The following is a 20,704-nucleotide window of genomic DNA, read 5'->3' on the forward strand; positions in this document are numbered from 1 at the left end:
TAACCGTCACTAACTAACTCGCTTCCGAACCCGCGCTTTTCAACCAAATATAACGGCTCTACCAGCTATTTTCATTCTCTCATTGCGTTCACTGACCGAAGAAAGAAGCACAGGAAAAAGCAGAATCTTTCTTTCATTTTCTCTAATGGAAGAAGAAGAAGAAGAAGAATATCGTATTCTGCTTGCTTTTGGTGGTAGGCGATATGCTCCAACAGAAGAATATCAACAAATTCGACAAGAACAATTACCACTTGTCATGAATCTTGATGCTTGGAAAGATTCATCTACTTTTCAAGATTGGCTATCTTTTGGTTCACGACCAATCCGGACTGAAACCGCCCTTGTTTGTTCTTTTACCACCACTATTGTAGGCCTTAGAGATGCAGAAATCAATGATTATGAATTGCTTCGATTTGTACGTTATCGACAATGCCCTTATGATGAGCATGCTATAAAGGTTTTAAATTCTAGCTCTAGAGAGATGGGGTACCTTTCTACACCAGTTGCTCAGGTTTTATCTCCTTTAGTTGATCTTCGAAAAATTAATCTTGAAGGTGAGGTGGCTTTTTTAAAAGTTAGACATGACACGTCTATTCCTTGTGCTGTTAGAATCCTTGCAAAGTCAGCTGATGTACAGGGTGTTAGAAATAAGATTTTGCCTCTCGGGTTGCTTTTACACGATCTACCTCGTGCATGTTTTGGTTCATATGAGGGTATGGGGGTTCAAGAAAAGGGTAGGATAGAGAAATTGGGGACTTTGGAGCCACCAAAGAATGTGATTAAAGCTAAACTTCTTGATCATCAACAGGAGGGGCTGTGGTGGTTGGTGAATAAAGAGAAGTCGGATGAGTTGCCCCCTTTTTGGGTGGTGAAAGATGGGTTGTATCTGAATGTTTTGACAAGGCATCAAACGAATAGGAGACCAGAGCCTTTGCATGGTTGGGTTTTTGCTGACGATTATGGATTAGGCAAGACTCTGACCTTGCTTTCTTTGATTGCTTTTGATAAGGCTGGCAATGTTACTGAAGGAACAGGCGAGGAGGACAGGTTAGAGTTTGTTTCTAGTGGTAAGAATTGGGGAACGGTGAGTGAAAAGGGTACCGGAGAACAAAAAATGCATAGCCTTTTGGATAGTAATATTAAAGAACGTTCTGCGCGCATGGCCGGGGAGTCTTCTAGTGCTTTGGTTGCTAAGAAAACACTAGTCGTGTGCCCTTCTGCTGTGTGTTCGACATGGGAAAACCAACTGCAGGAGCACACTCAAAAAGGTTCACTCAAGCTATACAAGTATTATGGGGATAACAGGACGAAGGATGCAGAGGAGCTTATGAAATATGATATAGTGTTGACCACATATAGTACCTTGGTTGCTGATGGATGTGAGCAAAAACGGTACCCTTTGATGAAGATCGAGTGGTGGCGAGTCATTTTGGATGAAGCTCATGTGATTATGAACAAAGCAAATACACAGCAAAGTCGGGAACTTGTTAAATTGACCGCTAGGAGGAGGTGGGCTGTTACAGGAGCACCCATCCAGAATGGATCGTTTGATTTATCATCTCTGATGACCTTTTTCCGGTTAGATCCACTCTCTACAGTGTACTACTGGCAAGAGTTGTTGCAGAAACATCTTGCTAATGGAGATGAGAAAGGGTTCATCCGACTGCAGGTAATATCAAGCTGCTGATAATTTTATTAAATTCCGGTATTGTGAAATGTCATGTACACCTAAGGTATTGAAAATCGAATTGACAGATGCAATCTGTAATCTTTAGGATTACAGTATGCAGATCTCTTGTACCACTCCACTGAATGCTTCCGTGTTTTTGTGATTTTCTTTAAAACTTTTCAGGAATTAATGGCAACCATTTCTTTGAGGAGAATAAAAGACAAGGTTTTAGTTGGATTGCCATCTAAAACTATAGAGACAGTTTCCTTCGAATTTTCTGGAGAAGAACGTGAACTGTATAATCAGATGGAAGCAGATTCCAAGAATGTTGTTGGATATTTTACTGCAGCTAATAAACTACGCAGCCGCTATATATCTGTGCTTTTTTCAGTTATTCAACTTCGGCAGTTATGTAATGACTCGGCCTTGTGCTCTATGGATCTCAGATCATTGCTCCCTTCTGACAATATTGGAGGTATTGGAGAGTTCTGCCTGTTCATATTTTTGTTCAATTTGGTTTTTGCAATTTCAATTGCTTAGAGCACCAGAAACTCTTGCGATATCATTTGGAAGATAGTTTTTTAGACAGCGCTATCACCAAAGAGCACTCTTACACACAAAACTTCTGCAGTTATTTCAAATTGTGGAAGTTCTTGCTACATTTTTCCCCTGACAGTATGATTATAGCGTGCTTACCATTTGATCCTTGTTTCCAAGCAGATGGATCCAAACATCCGGAATTGCTTCGAAAGATGATCGATGGGCTTCAAGATGGTGAAGATATTGTCTGTACGGTTTGCCTTGATCCACCAACTGATGCTACAATCACAATCTGTGAGCATATATTTTGCAAAAAGTGCATTTGCCATCACCTACAACAGAAAGTAACCGAACAAACCTGCCCAAATTGTCGCCGTCCTATTTCTTTCCCTGACCTGTTCTCAGCCCCTCCAGAATCTTCCGATCCCGAAAGCCCTGAAAAACTGTCAAGAACAATCCCTTCCAAAGTCTCAGCTCTCATAAAACTCTTGAAGGAATCTAGGGTTGTAAACTCAATCAGTAAATCAGTAGTTTTTTCACTTTTTGATAAGATGTTGGCATTAATGGAAGAGCCTCTGGAAGATGCTGGCTTCAATACATTGCGGTTGGATGCATCAACAGATGAAATAAGGCAAGGTGAAATAATCAAGGAATTTAGTTCAGCAGGAGCAGACACGGTTCTGCTTGCGAGTCTCAAGACTTCAGGAACCGGCATAAACCTCACAGCTGCTTCCAAAGTGTACTTGTTGGAGCCATGGTGGAACTCAGCGGCTGAGGAACAGGCAATAAACCGTGTTCATCAATACGGACAGCTGGAGAATGTAAGAATTGTAAGATTGATTGCTCAAAATAGCATTGAAGAAAGGATATTGGAGATGCAGGAAAGGAAGAAAGTGGCCAATGAAGCTTTTGGAAGGCAAGGACGACCAAATGAACAACACGAGGCTAGCTTAGACGATCTCTGTCGCCTCTTATTCTGATGAGTATGCCTTGGTTTTTTTGGAGTGTATAGTTTTTGGACATATAGAAATCCTTCCCTCTTAAGGTTCCCTATGTATAGTAATATCCATTATTAGTCATTGAGAGTTTTATCTTCTTAAAAATAAACTGTTCCATTTTACAATACTACAAATACTGATCTCATTGGTCCACTGATTTTCATTTTTTAGGGTTTACATGTTGGCATCAAACACCCATTTACCAAAAATTCTAAAAGAGGTAAATAACCACCTCATGAGTAATTAAAAGTTAACCAAAATTGGATAATTGCTACATATAGTATTCTATCTGTCACCTTTCCAACGAGTATACTAATTCTGGTCACACTTTCCTTCATTAGTCCTTCACAATCCTTATCAATTCAAGGAACATAGTTATTGTAAATCGAGACTTGGTTTCTTCTTCTCTCTTTATATATTCAAACACACATCTGTTGTTTCATGTTCTTGGTGGTTGCACAGAGTTCTGGGTTAGAGGAGGCTAGGAGAGACCATTAGCATACATGACTGAAGAGAGGAAAAAAATGGGGAGAGGGAAGATTGAGATAAAGAGGATAGAAAACTTGAATAGCAGGCAAGTCACCTTCTCCAAATGCAGGAATGGGTTGCTGAAGAAAGCTAGAGAATTATCAGTTTTGTGTGATGCTGAGGTTGCTGTCATAATGGATATTACTATACATAGGGAACCATAAAAAAAATGTAAAAGAATGAAACTATATTCGTTTTTTCTTATTAATGTATAATTTTTAGTACACAAGAAAATATAATGAATAAAAAAATAGACAAGGGAGAGCCCAGGTCCTGACCCAAAAGGCCCAGCCCGTTACACATCCCAACTGTCTTTAACTAACTCTCTCCCAGCCCGCGCTTTTGCGCTTCTATTCCATCAAATATAACGGCTCTACCTCCTCCCCTCACATTCTCTACACCCAAGGTCTCTGGCTCTCTCTCTCCGTCTGTTCACGGACTAAAGAAAGAAAAAGAAAAAGAAAAGAGTGAATCTTTCTTTCATTTTCTCTAATGGAAGCAGAATTAAAGGAAGAACAAGAAGACGCACTGGGCCTTTACATGAATCTTTATGCTCGTCCAGATTCTTCTTCGTTTGAAGATTGGAAATATTCTTCTTCACAACAAATCCGGTATGAAACCAGCCATGTTTGTTCTTTTATAACCCATATTGTGGGCCTCAGAAACCACCCTGCTATGGTATTCAGTGACCATGAATTGGTTACACTTGTACGTTATCTACAATGCCCTCGTGATAAGTATGCTATAAAGGTTTTCAATTCTACTTCTATGGAAGTGGGTTACCTTCATGATAAAGCTTCGGCTGCTTTATCTCCTTTAATTGATGCTCAAATGATTAATCTTGAAGGTGAGGTGACTGATTCAAGAACTGGAGATGTTAAGTACTCTGCTCCTTGTCTAGTTAGAGTCTTTTCAAAGTCAACTGACCTAAAGAATGTTAAACAATCGATTTTTGGAAATACTTTGAGCTTAACTGGTGAGCCTCGTACAAATCCCGAGACAAATGAGGGTAAGGGGGGTAAAGAAAAGGGTAGGATAGAGAAATTGGGGACTTTAGAGCCACCAAAGGAGGTGATTAAAGCTAAACTTCTTGATCATCAAAAAGAGGGTTTGTGGTGGTTGGTGAATAAAGAGAACTCTGATGAGTTGCCCCCTTTTTGGGAGATGAAAGATGGGTTGTATGTGAACGTTTTAACAAGGCATCGAACGAATAGGAAACCGGAGCCTTTGCATGGCGGGATATTTGCTGATGATTACGGAACGGGCAAAACTCTAACTTTGCTTTCTTTGATTGCTTTTGATAAGGTTGGCAATGTCCCTGAAGAAACAGGTGAGGAGGATGAGGCAGCGTCTGTTTGTAGTTGTAATAAGAGAGGAGGGGTGAGTGAAATGGGTGCTGGAGAACCAAAAACACATACCCTTTTGGATAGCAATATAAAAGAAAGTTATGGGGGCATGGCTGATAAGTCTTCTAGTGCTTCGGTGTCGAAGCAAACATTAATTGTGTGCCCGTCTTCTGTGTGTTCAACATGGAAAAACCAACTACTGGAGCATACGGAAAAAGGATCGCTCAAGCTACACAAGTATCATGGAGATAGCAAGATTAAGGATGTTGAGGAGCTTAAGAAATACGATATAGTGTTGACCACGTATGGTGCCTTCGCTAATGAGTCCTTTGAAAGGTGGTGCCCTTTGTTGAAGATCGAGTGGTGGCGAGTCATTTTGGATGAGGCTGACGTGATTAAGAATGCAAATGCCAAGCAAAGTATGGCAGTCTCTAGTTTGACCGCCAGGAGGAGGTGGGCTGTTACAGGAGCACCCATCCAGAATGGATCGTTTGATTTATTTGCCTTGATTGCATTTTTGCGATTAGATCCACTCTCTAAAAAAAGCTACTGGCAAAGCCTGTTGGAGAGGCCACTTGCTAAGAAGGATGGGAATGAATTCTCGCGACTGCAGGTAATATCATACTGATAAATATTTGCCTTGATTACTGTTTTTGTTTATTAGTTATACAACTTCTTTCACTTCAATAAGTCACAACTTGTAATACAACTTCATAGACTTTCAGGATTTAATGGCGGCCATTTCTTTGCGGAGAACGAAAGACAGGGTTTTAGTTGGCCAATTACGATCAAAAACTGTAGAGACAGTTCGCTTTAAAATTTATGGAGACGAACGTGAGCTGTATGATCAGATGGAAGCAGAATCCAAGAAAGTTGTCCGCAAACTCATTGCTACTGTTAGACGAAACAGAAGCTATGCATCTATACGCGGTGCAGTCATACGACTTCGCCAGATGTGTAATGATGCAACCCCGTTCTCGTCGTATCTCAAATCATTGCTACCTTCTGACGATATAGGAGGTATTGAAGAGTTCTACTTGTTAATATTCTCTTCAATATGGTCTTGAATTTTTAATTGCTTAGAGTATATGAAAATTCTTTTGATGTTATTTGGAAGATAAATTTTTGGATAGTGCATTTGTACACAGAAACTTCTACAATTATTTCAAGTTATGGAAGCTCTTGCAACATTTCTTTCCTAGCAGTCTGGTTATAATGCGCTTACCATCTCAACTTGATTGTAAACAGATGCATCAGAGCACCCAGAATTTCTCCGAAAGTTGATCGATGTGCTTCGCGAAGATGAAGATTTTGACTGTGCAATTTGTTATTGTGTACCAACTGATGCTGTGATCACAATATGTAAACATGTATTTTGCAAAAGATGCATTGGGACTTGCCTGCAGAGAACCAGAACCAGCTGCCCAATTTGTTGTCACGACCCGAATCCCGGATCCGTGACCGGCAACGTAGGAGCGGTGTCGAAAGGACACCTCACCTACGCTAAGCCTCAGAACGGACATATCAAAAGAACAATTTGATCAAAAATACGCAGCGGCTCATAATATACAGAAATATTATATTATTCAAATACTGATGAAACCGAAAGATAGTTATTAAAACAAAAATAATAATTCATAATACTCATTACATTGTCAAAATCCAAATGTAATTAAAACAAGGTAACAGTGGAGCGTCTAAGACATCAAATCAAAACTGAAAGGAAAACCTCGCGGACAAGCAAGGCATACCGACCAGAACTGGAGAAGAGGAAACACTCAACAAAGTTCCAGAAACTAAGAACCTGAAATAATATTAAAAATGAGAGGTGAGTTCAACCAACTCAGTGAGGGAAATAACATTTAATATACATTTTAGATATTTCAGATATTAATAAGTTGTAAGATGATTTATCTTAATATACATATACATATACATATACATATACATATACTTACTAAACATATTATCATAACGTAACATATAGTTATCATAACGTAACATATTATTATAACGTAGTGGATTACATGTCAGAGATCAGATGACACCCGAAGGTGACCAGATGACACCCGTCGGTGACCAGATGACACCCGTCGGTGACCACTGTGGGATGATCAATCGCCACAGGCTGATGCCTCTCTCACCAGCTAGGTAACAGAATACTATGTGCACACAGGCTAACTATTCTCCGTTAGCATGGAGTACTGACAAGTCCCATATCAAGGCATAACAAATATTCACATAATCATCAAAGAAACGTATATCATATCAAATAGAATTTACTTTAACAGATTGCGAGTGCAAATTCAATAATAAATTAGTACTCGGAAAATAAAGCAACATATATAAATATTCAAGAAATTTACTAGTTGTACTCATTGTATAATCAACATACATATTTATTTATATTATATGCATATTAAAGATTATTCCACTCACCCGGAAAATACTGAACTAAAGGAATGTCAGACAAAAGACCCGAAAATCCGATTAAGGATCGTTAGGAGAACCTACAATAAATATATGAAATATACTCAAAAACAGATCAAACAAAAGATCCCAATGCATAAAATAAACCGGGCTTAATCTCCCAAGTTTAGGGACTAAAACGACAATTTTCCAAAACAGGGACCAAAATGTAATTTTGCCAAAATTAGAGGACCAAACTGCAAATACCTAACCATACTGAAATTTATCCATAATTCGTCCTTATCTTTGTCCAGAATCTTGAATTATGCCCCAAGGTCCAAAATGTGATTTTATTAAAATATTAGGGGTCAAATCGTAATTTGTCAACTTGGAGGACCAAACTGAAAAATATCAATTATACTGGAATTTTGCCTTTAAATCATCCTCAGTTCTGTTCAGAATCTCAATTTATGCCCCAGGGACCAATCTGTAAAATTTCCAAAGTTCGGGGACTAAACTGCAATTTCTATAAATTGAGGGACCAAACTGAATTTTCGTCATCTTCAACCTCAAACCCAGAATTTCAACAGATCACCTACTGTTATCCCCTTATTTCTAACACAATTTCACCATTTAAACAAAATCATAACTCAAAATCATTATCTTTCAATTCAATCTCTCCAAATCAACTAATTAATCAAATACCCATAATAATCAACTCCTAACCTTCAAATTAATTCATCAATTAACTCAACATACAAACTTCAAAACTCTACAATTAATCAAAACCGAAATTTAACATATTATACACTTAAAACCATAAATCTTACCTTTTTACTTATTTCCTCTACTTCTCTTCTCCTTTTCCCCTTATTTTCCCTTATTTTCTCTTCTTCTTCTTCTTCCTCCCTTCTCTCTTACGGTTTGTTCTTCCAATATTCAGATCCCTCTTTTTTTTTTTTTTTTTTTTCTTATTTATATTTATCAACCATTGGTCAATTACCACACTACCCCTCAATCATTTATACCCTCTCTTTAAGCCTCCAAGGGCTTTATTGTATTTTCCAATCTTTTCAATTTTCAAAACATTACATTTGTCGTGGTCGTATTTCGATGTCTGACTTGTTCTCAGCTCCTCCTGAATCTTCCGATCCTGAAGATCCTAGAAAATCTACTGCAATAATTCCTTCCAAAGTCTCAACTCTCATAAGACTCCTGAAGGAATCTAGGGACGTGAGACCAACCGGTAAATCAGTGGTTTTTACAATATTCCAGAAGATGTTGGTACTACTTGAAGCGCCACTGAAAGACGCTGGCTTCAATGTATTGCGGTTGGATGCATTAATAGATGCTAGAAGGAGAGTTGGAATAATCAAGAAATTTCGATCAGCAGGACAAAACACAGTTCTACTTGCGAACGTTAAAGTTTCAGGAGCCGGCATAAACCTCACAGCTGCTTCCGAAGTCTACTTGTTGGAGCCGTGGTGGAACTCAGAACTGGAGGAACAGGCAATAGATCGTGTTCACCAATATGGACAGGAGAAGAATGTAATAATTGTTAGATTGATTGTTAAAGATAGCATTGAAGAAAGGATATTGATGATGCAGGAAAGGAAGAAACAGGCAATTGAAGCTTTCGGAATGCAGGGACCCAAGGAACGACGCGAGGTTAGCTTAGAGGACCTCTGTAGCCTCTTATCCTTGGAATAGCATTCCCATGTGCATGCCTGCACCCTGTACATGGTGTTCTCAAGGCGGTAGAAGAAGGCCAAATCTCAAATCTCTATAGCTTATAAGGTTCTCCTTTATTTGTAGACCTAAAAAAAGTGCAGCTTTTCAAGTGTTCTTGGAATTCTTGGAGGCTGATTTTTATACTTGTTTGCATGACAAGAAATAAAACCTTAATGGATCTATCCTTCACAACAAAAGATTACTAGCTTATTCTACTTCTAAGTTTCTTCTATAAGCATGTACAATTGTTATATTCTGCTTTTGGTTGTCATACGCGTGTAAGGATTCAAGTTTACATATAAATTTTTCATGTCTAAAATGCTAAGTTTATTGTTTGATTTTATTGCAATATATATTTAATTTTATCTAAACTAAACAATTATGATCTCTAGTTAATCTATAGCTCATGTGTCCATAGAGGGGATATTTACCCTGTACTTCCTGTTTCGATATAGTAATTTACTTCAAAACTAACTCATAGATAAATTTATTTTATTTCTTCCATCAAATTCATTATATCACAAGGATTGTTGATGCTCATCACATGTTGTGGGACTTGGATAAATGTAATGGACACCAACGATTTAGATTGTAGTAGTATTGGTACCACTTTGTTCGGTGTTTTTCTTGCATAATTAATTTAAAATAAAAATAAAAAATTCAAATTTCAAGGAAATTGACATGATCCAAATAAGGTTTGAATCAAATTTTGACATAAAATTTTATATTGTCCAATTTTATTTTGCCGAGCATAACTTTCAACTCGACAGTTGGACCGGACTGATATTTTTATAGGACCTAGTTTTTCTATATTAGGTTAAAATTACAGGTTAATTCCAGGAAGATATTATTTCACATGGTCAAAGTTACTGGATGAATTTTCTCAAATATATCTATGTGGATCTTCATCTATTGTTTGGATTATATCTAGAGCTATAATATGAATTATATTGAGATTTTAATTGTTTTGGAAAGAAGACATTCATACCTTTCCAATGATATATTGTAAACTTGTTGATTCATCCGGAAGAAAAAGAAAGACGTATTTAAAGTCAGAATTGGAATAAATCAAGAATGTACGAAAATTGCATAGACATTGTTTCCTTGTGCATTATGCATTCCAGTCAATACAATGATTCATTAATGCTCTTGGAAACATGTGTGACAGATATTGACTTACCTATTCTACAAGGATTTCATGTCAAATAAAGCGACTATTATTCATAGTTTGTAAGGACTTTATATTCATTATGAAATGCATGTCGTGGCAAGAAAGCTTGATATTATTTTATTATTTATTTTTCTAATTTTATAGGACTTCCAAGCACATCAAAAAGGATAAGAGGTAAATTCAACAATTAAAAACAAAATTTCCAAGCTAATTTAGAGTATGAAGTTTCGGCAAAACTTCCAAGAAAAAGCAAAAGGAGGAGTTTTGACCATGCATGGGATTTCAAGCAAGAGAACTTTGTTTTATGATGTTTTTATTTATTTATTTTAATGTTGAATATTATTAACTTTGAACTTTGTTCTAAATTAGAATTGCATCAATCTTGCTCATCGGTTTTTAGATCTTTATATCCATGAGGTTTGTATTATTTCACAACTGAGGATTATAATTCTAAGATCTCATTTCTTCAATCCTAGCTGATGGCTTTGATGTAAGAGCATATAATTGAGAAAATTGATGCTTTAAGGTGCCATTTACTAACCAATGATTAGTCCAAAAACAAATATCTTTCTCACTATCGATTATGAAATGAATGCTTTCTTTTAGAGATGAAGAAATTGATTCAAGATGATAAAGTAAATGTAAGACCTAAACTTTTAACCCAAACCTAAGTTCAAGTTAGTTCAAACCTAACCTAGGTTAACCTAGGTATATAAGGAAAAATTGCAAGAGAAATTGTTTTTCTCTCTTCTAATTCTTGTGGTTGTTATGACCTCACATCAAATCAAGAATTTCAATTTTTGATCTTGAGTTTTTTGGTATAAGAAAGATGGAAGTAGAAAATGACTCCCTCTCATATTAATTTTGATTATAATTTATTTATAGAAGAAATAAAGAAGAGATTAGAATTTATAAAAATTTGAAGTTTATATTGTTTAGATTGATTCATAATTATTATGAGTTTAATGTTAAGTGATTGATTTGGGGTATGTTGTTAGAAATAAAAATTTGTTAATTGATTTGTTATGCGTTAAGAAATTTGTTTAAACTTTGTTGGGAAATCTGGATAGAATAATCTTGATGTTGAAGATGATGAATTTTTATTTTGGTCCTTGATTTATGAAAATTATGGTTTAGTCCCTAAACTTTGGAAAATTATAATTTGACCTCTAAAATGTATTTTGGAATTCTGGGCAGTATTATTATGAGGTTAAGGGTTTTGAATCTCAGTATGATAATTGATTTGTATATTTTTCAGTTTAGCCCCTCCATTTTGAAGATTTACAGTTTAGTCCCTAAACTTTGGAAAAATTACAATTTGATCCCTAGAACATAAATTGAGATTCTAGACATAATTGAAGATGGATCATGGGTGAAATTTCAGTATGGTAATGTATTTCTGAAATTTATAGTTTGGTCATCCAATTCTAGTAAAATTATGTTTGGTCCTTGATTTTTAAAAATTATCGTGTCAATCCCTAAACTTAGTATATTCTGTATATTCATTGAAAGTACTTCTAATGATCTGAATAGGATTTTTCATATCTTTTGTCTAAAATTCCTTTTACTTTAATATTTTTTTCCGGATGAGTTGGATAATATTTAATATGTATGTAATATAAGTCAATATGTATATTGATTATATAATGAGTACGACTAGCTAATTTCTTGAATATTTATATTTGTTGCCTTATTTTTTGAGTACTTATCTATTCTTAAATTTACACTCGCATTCTGTTGAGCTAAATTATATTCGATATGATATACATTGTTTTGATAATTATGTGAATATCTGTTATACCTTGGTATAGGACTTGTCAGTAAGTCCATACTAACGGAAAGTAATTGGTCTATGTGCACATAGTGTTGTATACCTAGTTGATGAAAAAGACACTTGCCTGTAGCGACTGATCCTCCCACATTGGTCACGTTTGAGTGTCATCTAGTTACATTTAGGTGTCATTTGATCTTTGACATGTATTCCACTACTTTATGATAATATGTTTAGTATGTATATGTATACCAAGATAAATCGATTTGCAAAATATTCATATCTAAAATGTATATTAAATATTATTCTCTCAATGAGTTGGATGAACTTATACCTTATTTTTAATATTATTTTATGTTCTTAGTTTTTGTTAGCAACTAAACTTTGTTGAGTGTTCCTACTTCTTCAATTTTTATCGGTATGCCTTGCTTGTTTCACAATACTTTCCTTTTAGTTTTGATTTAATGTTTTAGAAGCTCCACTATTATTCTATTTTAATTAAGTTTGGATTTTGACAATATAATTATTATTATTGATTATTGTTTTTTGTTTTAATTACCGATAAGAAGTTTTGAACTATTATTTAATTTTATTAGTTTTGAATAATATAATATTTTAAAAGATTATAAAATATTGCTGTATATTTTTAAATAATTTATTCTTTTGATATGTTCATTTTGAGATTTAACAAAGGTGTGGTATTCTTACAACACCACTCCTGCATTGTCGATCAATCATAGACCTGAGATTCAGGTCATGACAAGAAACCCCTTAGGTCGTTAAATAAAGCAAGCTTTAGCTAATAAAAAAAGATGCTAGGGGGGTATCGATGATACTGCTATTGCCAACAAAAATCTGGGTAAAATAGGAAAAGGAAAATGCCTGACTTATAATATAATTGATTTTAAAGTTATTATTTCCATTTTTCTATAATGAATTCTTTCAATGTATAAAATAATAATAATTCCAAGAGTTTTTGCTTCCTACCCATGATTTTTTCTTTTATAAGCAATTTGTCTTGAAGTAAAGTTTAATGATGGTAAAACTATTATATCTCATATATAGGGAATTGACTGCTTGTATAATAATAATAATAATAATAATAATAATAATAATAATAATAATAATAAATAAATAAATAAAACAACAACTACAGATTTCTATCCTATCTATTATCAAATCCTACACTATCCTATCCTTTATTAACCGTCGCTAACTAATTAACCAAATATATATAACAGCTCTACCAGCTACCTTCAATTCTCAAAACACACAACAACAAAAAAAAAAAATCTCTCTCATTTGCAGTCGAAAGAAACAAGAAAAGGCAGGATCTTTCTTTGATTTTCTCTAATGGAAGAAGAAGAAGAAGAAGAAGAAGAATTTCAACAAGGTCACCAAAGCCCAGTACTTTCATTAATTACTTCTGATGATGGTCAGGATTCTTCACAAGAAGAATATCTAGAAGGTCTAGAAGGTCTAGAAGATCCCATACCAAGACTACTTGCCATGAGTCTTGATGCCTGGAAAGATCCATCTACTTTTCAAGATTGGCTATCTTTTGGTTCACAACCAGACCTGACTGAAACCACCCTTGTTGGTTCTTTTACCACCACTATTGTAGGCCACAGTGGTGCAAAATTCAATGAGCATGAATTGCTTGAATTTGTCCGTTATCAACAATGCCCTTCTGATAAAAATGCTATAAAGGTTTTAAATTCTAGTTCTAGAGAAGTAGGCTACCTTTGTACTTCAGTTGCTATGGTTTTATCTCCTTTAGTTGATATTCTAAAAATTAATCTTGAAGGTGAGGTGATTTGCTCAAGATTTAAATATGATAAGTCTATTCCTTGTGTAGTTACGATTTTTGCAGAGTCAGCGGCTGCACAGAATGCTAAAGATTGGATTTTACAACACGGGTTGCGTTTATGTGATCAACCTGGTACAAGTCTCAGGTCATATGAGGGTACGGGGGTTCAAGAAAAGGGTAGGATAGAGAAATTGGGGAGTTTGGAACCACCAAACAATGTGATTAAAGCTAAACTTCTTGATCATCAAAAGGAGGGCCTATGGTGGTTGGTGAATAAAGAGAAGTCTGATGAGTTGCCCCCTTTTTGGGAGGTGAAAGATGGGTCGTATCTGAATGTTTTGACAAGGCATCAAACGGATAGGATGTCACGACCCAAATCCCGGATCCGTGACCGGCAACGTAGGAGCGGTGTCGAAAGGACACCTCACCTACGCTAAGCCTCAGAACGAACATATCAAAAGAACAATTTGTTCCAAAATACGCAGCGGCTCATAATATTCAGAAATATTATATTATTCAAATACTGATGAAACCGAAAGATAGTTATTAAAACAAAAATAATAATTCATAATACTCATTACATTGTCAAAATCCAAATTTAATTAAAACAAGGTAACAGTGGAGCGTCTAAGACATCAAATCAAAATTGAAAGGAAAGCCTCGCGAACAAGCAAGGCATACCGACCAGAACTGGAGAAGCGGAAACACTCAACAAAGTTCCAGAAACTAAGAACCTGAAATAATATTAAAAATGAGAGGTGAGTTCAACCAACTCAGTGAGGGAATAACATTTAATATACATTTTAGATATTTCAGATATTAATAAGTTGTAAGATGATTTATCTTAATATACATATACATATACATATATACTTACTAAACATATTATCATAACGTAACATATAGTTATCATAACGTAACATATTATTATAACGTAGTGGATTACATGTCAGAGATCAGATGACACCCGAAGGTGACCAGATGACACCCGTCGGTGACCAGATGACACCCGTCGGTGACCACTGTGGGATGATCAATCGCCACAGGCTGATGCCTCTCTCACCAGCTAGGTAACAGAATACTATGTGCACACAGGCTAACTATTCTCCGTTAGCATGGAGTACTGACAAGTCCCATATCAAGGCATAACAAATATTCACATAATCATCAAAGAAACGTATATCATATCAAATAGAATTTACTTTAACAGATTGCGAGTGAAAATTCAATAATAAATTAGTACTCGGAAATAAAGCAACATATATAAATATTCAAGAAATTTACTAGTTGTACTTATTGTATACTCAACATACATATTTATTTATATTATATGCATATTAAAGATTATTCCACTCACCCGGAAAATACTGAACTAAAGGAATGTCAGACAAAAGACCCGAAAATCCGATTAAGGATCGTTAGGAGAACCTACAATAAATATATGCAATATACTCAAAAACAAATCAAACAAAAGATACCAATGCATAAAATAAACTGGGCTTAATCTCCCAAGTTTAGGGACTAAAATGACAATTTTCCAAAACAGGGACCAAAACGTAATTTTACCCAATTTTGAGGACCGAATTGTAAATACATGACCATATTGAAATTTATCCATAATTCGTCCTTATCTTTGTCCAGAATCTTGAATTATGCCCCAAGGTCCAAAATGTGATTTTATCAAAATATTAGGGGTCAAATCGTAATTTGTCAAATTGGAGGACCAAACTGAAAATATTAATTATACTGGAATTTTGCCTTTAAATCATCCTCATTTCTGTTCAGAACCTCAATTTATGCCCCAAGGACCAATCTGTAAAATTTCCAAAGTTCGGGGACTAAACTGCAATTTCCATAAATTGAGGGACCAAACTGAATTTTCGTCATCTTCAACCTCAAACCCAGAATTTCAACAGATCACCTACTGTTATCCCCTGATTTCTAACATAATTTCACCATTTAAGCAAAATCATAACTCAAAATCATTATCCTTCAATTCAATCTCTTAAAATCAACTAATTCATCAAATACCCACAATAATCAACTCCTAACCTTCAAATTAATTCATCAATTAACTCAAAATACAAACTTCAAAACTCTCAAAATTAATCAAAACCGAAATTTAACATATTATACACTTAAAACTATAAATCTTACCTTTTTACTTATTTCCTCTACTTCTCTTCTCCTTCCTTTCCTTCTCTCCTTTCTTTTCTTCTTCTTCCTCTTTCCCTTATCTCTCCCGTAGCTCTCTTTCTCTCAAAATCAGATCATTCTTTTTTTTTTTTTTTTCTTCTTATTTATATTTATCAACTATTAGTCAATTACCACACTACCCCTCAATCATTTATACCCTCTCTTTAAGCCTCCAAGGGCTTTGTTGCCTTTTCTCATTCCTTTTAATACAAAACATCACATAGGAGACCAGAGCCTTTGCATGGTGGGATTTTTTCTGATCATTATGGATCAGGAAAGACTCTGACTTTGCTTTCTTTAATTGCTTTTGATAAGGTTGGCAATGTTACTGAAGGAACAGGAGAGGAGAACAGGGTAGTGCATGTTTCTAGCGGGAAGAAGAGGAAGGGGGGTGGCATGGTGAGTGAAAAGGGTACTGGAGAACAAAACATGCATACCTTTTTGGATAGAAATATAAAAGAAAATTCTGTGCGCATGGCTGATGAGTCTTCTACCGCTTTGGTTGCTAAGCAAACACTAGTTGTGTGCCCTTCTGCTGTGTGTTCAACATGGGAAAACCAACTGCAGGAGCACACTCAAAAGGATCACTCAAGCTATACAAGTATTATGGGGACAGTAGGACGAAGGATGTTGAGGAGCTTAAGAAATATGATATAGTGTTGACCACATATAGTACCTTGGTTGCTGAAGGCTGTGAACCCACACGGTGCCCTTTGATGAAGATCGAGTGGTGGCGAGTCATTTTGGATGAGGCTCACGTGATTAGAAAGCAAATGCAGAGCAGATTCGAGATTTTAGTAAATTGACCACTAGGAGGAGGTGGGCTGTTACAGGAGCACCCATCCAGAATGGATCTTTCGATTTATTTTCCCTGATGGTCTTTTTTCCGGTTAGATCCACTCTCCACAGAATGCTACTGGCAACGAATGTTTCAGAAACCACTTGCTAATGGAGATGAGAAAGGGTTCTCCCGGCTGCAGGTAATATCATGCTGCTGATTATAATGAATTTCTGTACTGTGAAATGTTATGTCCACCTAAGGTATTGAAATCGAATTGACAGGTGCAATCCGTAATATTTAGGATTACTGGTGCAGGATCTCTTGTCCCACTCCACTGAATGTTTTATGTTTTTGTGATTTTCATTTTAAAAATTCAGCAATTAATGACAACAATTTCTTTGCGGAGAATAAAAGACAAGGATTTAGTTGGATTGCCATCCAAAACTGTAGAGACGGTTTCCTTCGAACTTTCTGGAGAAGAACGTGTACTGTATGATCAGATGGAAAGCAGATTGCAAGGATGTTATTGGATGTTTTTTATTACCGCTGATATTCTACACAGCCACTATGTATGTGTGCTTTTTTCAGTTATACAGCTTCGCCAGTTATGTAATGACTCGGCCTTGTGCTCTATGGATCTCAGATCATTGCTCCCTTCTGACAATATTGGAGGTATTGGAGAGTTCTGCCTGTTCATATTTTTGTTCAATTTGGTTTTTGCAATTTCAATTGCTTAGAGCACCAGAAACTCTTGCGATATCATTTCGAAGATAAGTTTTTTAGACAGCGCTATCACCAAAGAGCACTCTTACACACAAAACTTCTGCAGTTATTTCAATTGTGGAAGTTCTTGCAACATTTTTTCCCTGACAGTATGATTATAGCGTGCTTACCATTTGAACTTGTTTCCAAGCAGATGCATCCAAACATCCGGAATTGCTTCGAAAGATGATCGATGGGCTTCAAGATGGTGAAGATATTGTCTGTTCGGTTTGCCTTGATCCACCAACTGATGCTACAAATCACAATCTGTGAGCATATATTTTGCAAAAAATGCATTTGCCATCACCTGCAACACAAAGAAACCGAACAAACCTGCCCAAATTGTCGGCGTCCTCTTTCTCTGCCTGGCCTGTTCTCAGCCCCTCCAGAATCTTCCAATCCTGAAAACCCTAAAAAACTGTCAAGAACAACCCCTTCCAAAGTCTCAGCTCTCATAAAACTCTTGAAGGAATCTAGGGTTGTTAACTCAATCAGTAAATCAGTAGTTTTTTCACTGTTTGATAAGATGTTGGCATTAATGGAAGAGCCACTGAAAGATGCTGGCTTCGATACATTGCGGTTGGATGCATCAACAGATGAAATAAGGCAAGCTGAAATAATCAAGGAATTTGGATCATCAGGAGCAGACACGGTTCTGCTTGCGAGTCTCAAGACTTCAGGAACCGGCATAAACCTCACAGCAGCTTCCAAAGTGTACTTGTTGGAGCCATGGTGGAACTCAGCGGTTGAGGAACAGGCAATAAACCGTGTTCATCAATACGGACAGCTGGAGAATGTAAGAATTGTTAGATTGATTGCTCAAAATAGCATTGAAGAAAGGATATTGGAGATGCAGGAAAGGAAGAAAGCAGCGAATGAAGCTTTTGGAAGGAAACGGCCATATGAACAACACGAGGCTAGCATAGATGATCTCTGTCGCCTCTTCTTCTGGTGAGCATGCCTTGATTCATGATTCTTCCAAGGACATATAGCAATCCCATCTGTAGTTTATAATGGACAGGTAGCAATCCATCTGTTTTTTCCTGCTTCCTTAATTTGAATCTCTATCAGTTAGCGCTAAAAAAGAAGAAGAAAAATTCATTTCCAATCCTTCTGCGAGAGGACATGCTACTTTTATGTGAATCTTGCTCTGATGAGTCCTTTTGGGCAAAATTTCATGATGTATGATAATGCTCACAGGCAATTTCTGAACTTGCTGCTTCAGCATGTGTTACATTAAAGCCAAGATCAAACAGGGGTTAATTTAAACAGTAATTTTATCAGTTAATTATTCGTATTAGATTTCGATAATAATTAAACAAATAAATCTATATACCAATTCATTGTGTAAATTTATCTTTATAAAAGTTAATTCAACAATTTTAAAATAAAATAAATAGAAAAAATATATCTCTTTAATCTAATCTGCATTTTTTTAATTAATGTATTCCCTTTTTTTTTAACTAAAACATGATTTGTTTTTTATCCAGGCAGATTTTGACTGATTTTGATCTGGGAGGTTGAGGTTTTCTTTTTAAATCTTCATAATAACTGCTAATGTGTTAAGCTTTGTGTGATGTGAGCTTTTGGAAAACCCTTGCCATGATTTAGACTTTAGATGAAAGTGATTTGAATCCATATCTAAAGCTGGTAATGTTGCTGGCATTATTTCTGTAGGTATATGACAATAAATTGTTTATCCCAAATATTATTTTTTATTTAATATATTTATACGACAATTAAACTGATGAGAACTTTTTTGTATGAAAATTTTTTTTAATTTACAGAGAAATCATGATAGGCATGTGGAACTAAAATAGAAAAGAAAGATCATTAATAACAAAGAGTGAAATTATATTTTTTTTCTCATCTAAAATAATAAAGGGTGAGATTGCTTTTTTTCTTAATTGAGGGGCAAAACATGCACTAAATAAAAAAATAATAATAACCCGAATGTTGTGAACTTAACCCATTGAACCTGCAATTTAGGTCATGAACTTAACTGAGTTCAATATTTTTTTTCAATAATTTTTTTAATTAAACTAGATATATATTAAAAAAAACAAAGAAGAGCTTAGGCATGCAAATATATAACCCAACACCCTAGGCTTTTGAAAGGAATAGCCTAGACGCATGGGACATTCAAGCTCATACCCGATTTTATTTATTTTTCTCTCATTTAAAGGGGTAGATGAAATTTTTTTTAGCAGACAAACATGTCACTTGTTGTGGCAGATGATATGTTATTTGCCAACCCAGATTCTAGCCACAACTGTAGTGCTTGGAAAATCGAGCTTATGGATTCTTTACCAAAAAAACTCATTTTCAACCTTGTTCAACCTAAAAACATCATACAAACACTCTTAGAACATCTACAAACCAAATTTTCAACCTGATAAATCCAAAAGGCAGTCCAAGTCAAAAAAATCAAACCGAGTTAAAATTTTTTCATTCTAAATATATATCTGTCTTTTTTTAGAAATATTGAGGTTCAAAGGAATCATTATAAAACCTCCTTCATTAATTGGAACATGTTGACACCAATTTCAGCTATTTTGGTGATTAGAATAAGTGTTAAGGGCGACTCTTTTTTTACATCGGAATCCGAACAACTTCTCTTTCTTCTTAAACAATCAGAGACTGGAAAATAAGAAAAATAAAATTTTGTACTAAAATTGAATTTACAACAACTAAATGGATCAATTACCTATTAATTGAAAATAAAAAGGGACTAAAATGAAGTTTTCACATGAAATTCGAAGTTCACCATATTTTTCTTTTTCTTTTTTATCTTGTCTTTCAATTAATTTTTTTTAATTAAAAAAAAAAAGTAATTTGGTATAAAATTTTGGTTTAAAATGATTTATTGTGCAAAAAAAATTGAAAAATCAAATTAATTTTTTTAAAAAATATATTATTTTCAATCTACATTGATGTGTGAGATATAAGGAAGCAACTAAAAAGGATGTTCTCTCAACTAACTCCAACCTAC

The 20,704-nt window shown here is 35.3% G+C and overlaps 2 protein-coding genes, 2 long non-coding RNA genes and 2 pseudogenes across 4 annotated transcripts; 4 read left to right on the forward strand and 2 right to left on the reverse strand.

The window, feature by feature from the left end:
- The first annotated feature begins 17 nt into the window (after positions 1–17).
- LOC118050487 (putative SWI/SNF-related matrix-associated actin-dependent regulator of chromatin subfamily A member 3-like 1) lies at positions 18–3,270 on the forward strand. The gene is made up of 3 exons (XM_035060846.2): positions 18–1,669; positions 1,853–2,144; positions 2,390–3,270. The coding sequence occupies exons 1-3, from the start codon at positions 146–148 to the stop codon at positions 3,187–3,189; spliced, it is 2,616 nt and encodes an 871-aa protein (XP_034916737.2). The 5' UTR covers positions 18–145; the 3' UTR covers positions 3,190–3,270.
- A 957-nt stretch (positions 3,271–4,227) lies between these two features.
- On the forward strand, positions 4,228–6,148 carry LOC140954721 (putative SWI/SNF-related matrix-associated actin-dependent regulator of chromatin subfamily A member 3-like 1). Its single transcript, XM_073405397.1, has 2 exons — positions 4,228–5,694; positions 5,807–6,148. The coding sequence occupies exons 1-2, from the start codon at positions 4,228–4,230 to the stop codon at positions 6,146–6,148; spliced, it is 1,809 nt and encodes a 602-aa protein (XP_073261498.1).
- A 490-nt stretch (positions 6,149–6,638) lies between these two features.
- On the reverse strand, positions 6,639–8,580 carry LOC140954747 (uncharacterized). The gene is made up of 3 exons (XR_012168251.1): positions 8,321–8,580; positions 7,521–7,591; positions 6,639–6,885 (listed from the first exon to the last, which is right to left on the reverse strand). It is a non-coding gene; the product is annotated as an uncharacterized lncRNA (long non-coding RNA).
- Positions 8,581–8,603: 23 nt separating this feature from the next.
- LOC140954722 (putative SWI/SNF-related matrix-associated actin-dependent regulator of chromatin subfamily A member 3-like 1) lies at positions 8,604–20,191 on the forward strand (annotated as a pseudogene).
- On the reverse strand, positions 14,495–16,385 carry LOC140954746 (uncharacterized). Its single transcript, XR_012168250.1, has 3 exons — positions 16,131–16,385; positions 15,331–15,401; positions 14,495–14,707 (listed from the first exon to the last, which is right to left on the reverse strand). It is a non-coding gene; the product is annotated as an uncharacterized lncRNA (long non-coding RNA).
- LOC118050492 (putative SWI/SNF-related matrix-associated actin-dependent regulator of chromatin subfamily A member 3-like 1) lies at positions 17,334–18,667 on the forward strand (annotated as a pseudogene).
- Positions 20,192–20,704: the final 513 nt, after the last annotated feature.

Source organism: Populus alba, chromosome 16, assembly GCF_005239225.2.
Source record: "Populus alba chromosome 16, ASM523922v2, whole genome shotgun sequence".
Classification (NCBI taxonomy): domain Eukaryota; kingdom Viridiplantae; phylum Streptophyta; class Magnoliopsida; order Malpighiales; family Salicaceae; genus Populus; species Populus alba.

Coding starts and splice junctions, on each gene's coding strand:
- LOC118050487 (XM_035060846.2), top strand. CDS start 146: ATGGAAGAAGAAGAAGAAGAAGAATATCGTATTCTGCTTGCTTTTGGT. Junction 1,670..1,852: donor AAGGGTTCATCCGACTGCAG/GTAATATCAAGC, acceptor AAAACTTTTCAG/GAATTAATGGCAACCATTTC. Junction 2,145..2,389: donor CCCTTCTGACAATATTGGAG/GTATTGGAGAGT, acceptor GTTTCCAAGCAG/ATGGATCCAAACATCCGGAA.
- LOC140954721 (XM_073405397.1), top strand. CDS start 4,228: ATGGAAGCAGAATTAAAGGAAGAACAAGAAGACGCACTGGGCCTTTAC. Junction 5,695..5,806: donor ATGAATTCTCGCGACTGCAG/GTAATATCATAC, acceptor ATAGACTTTCAG/GATTTAATGGCGGCCATTTC.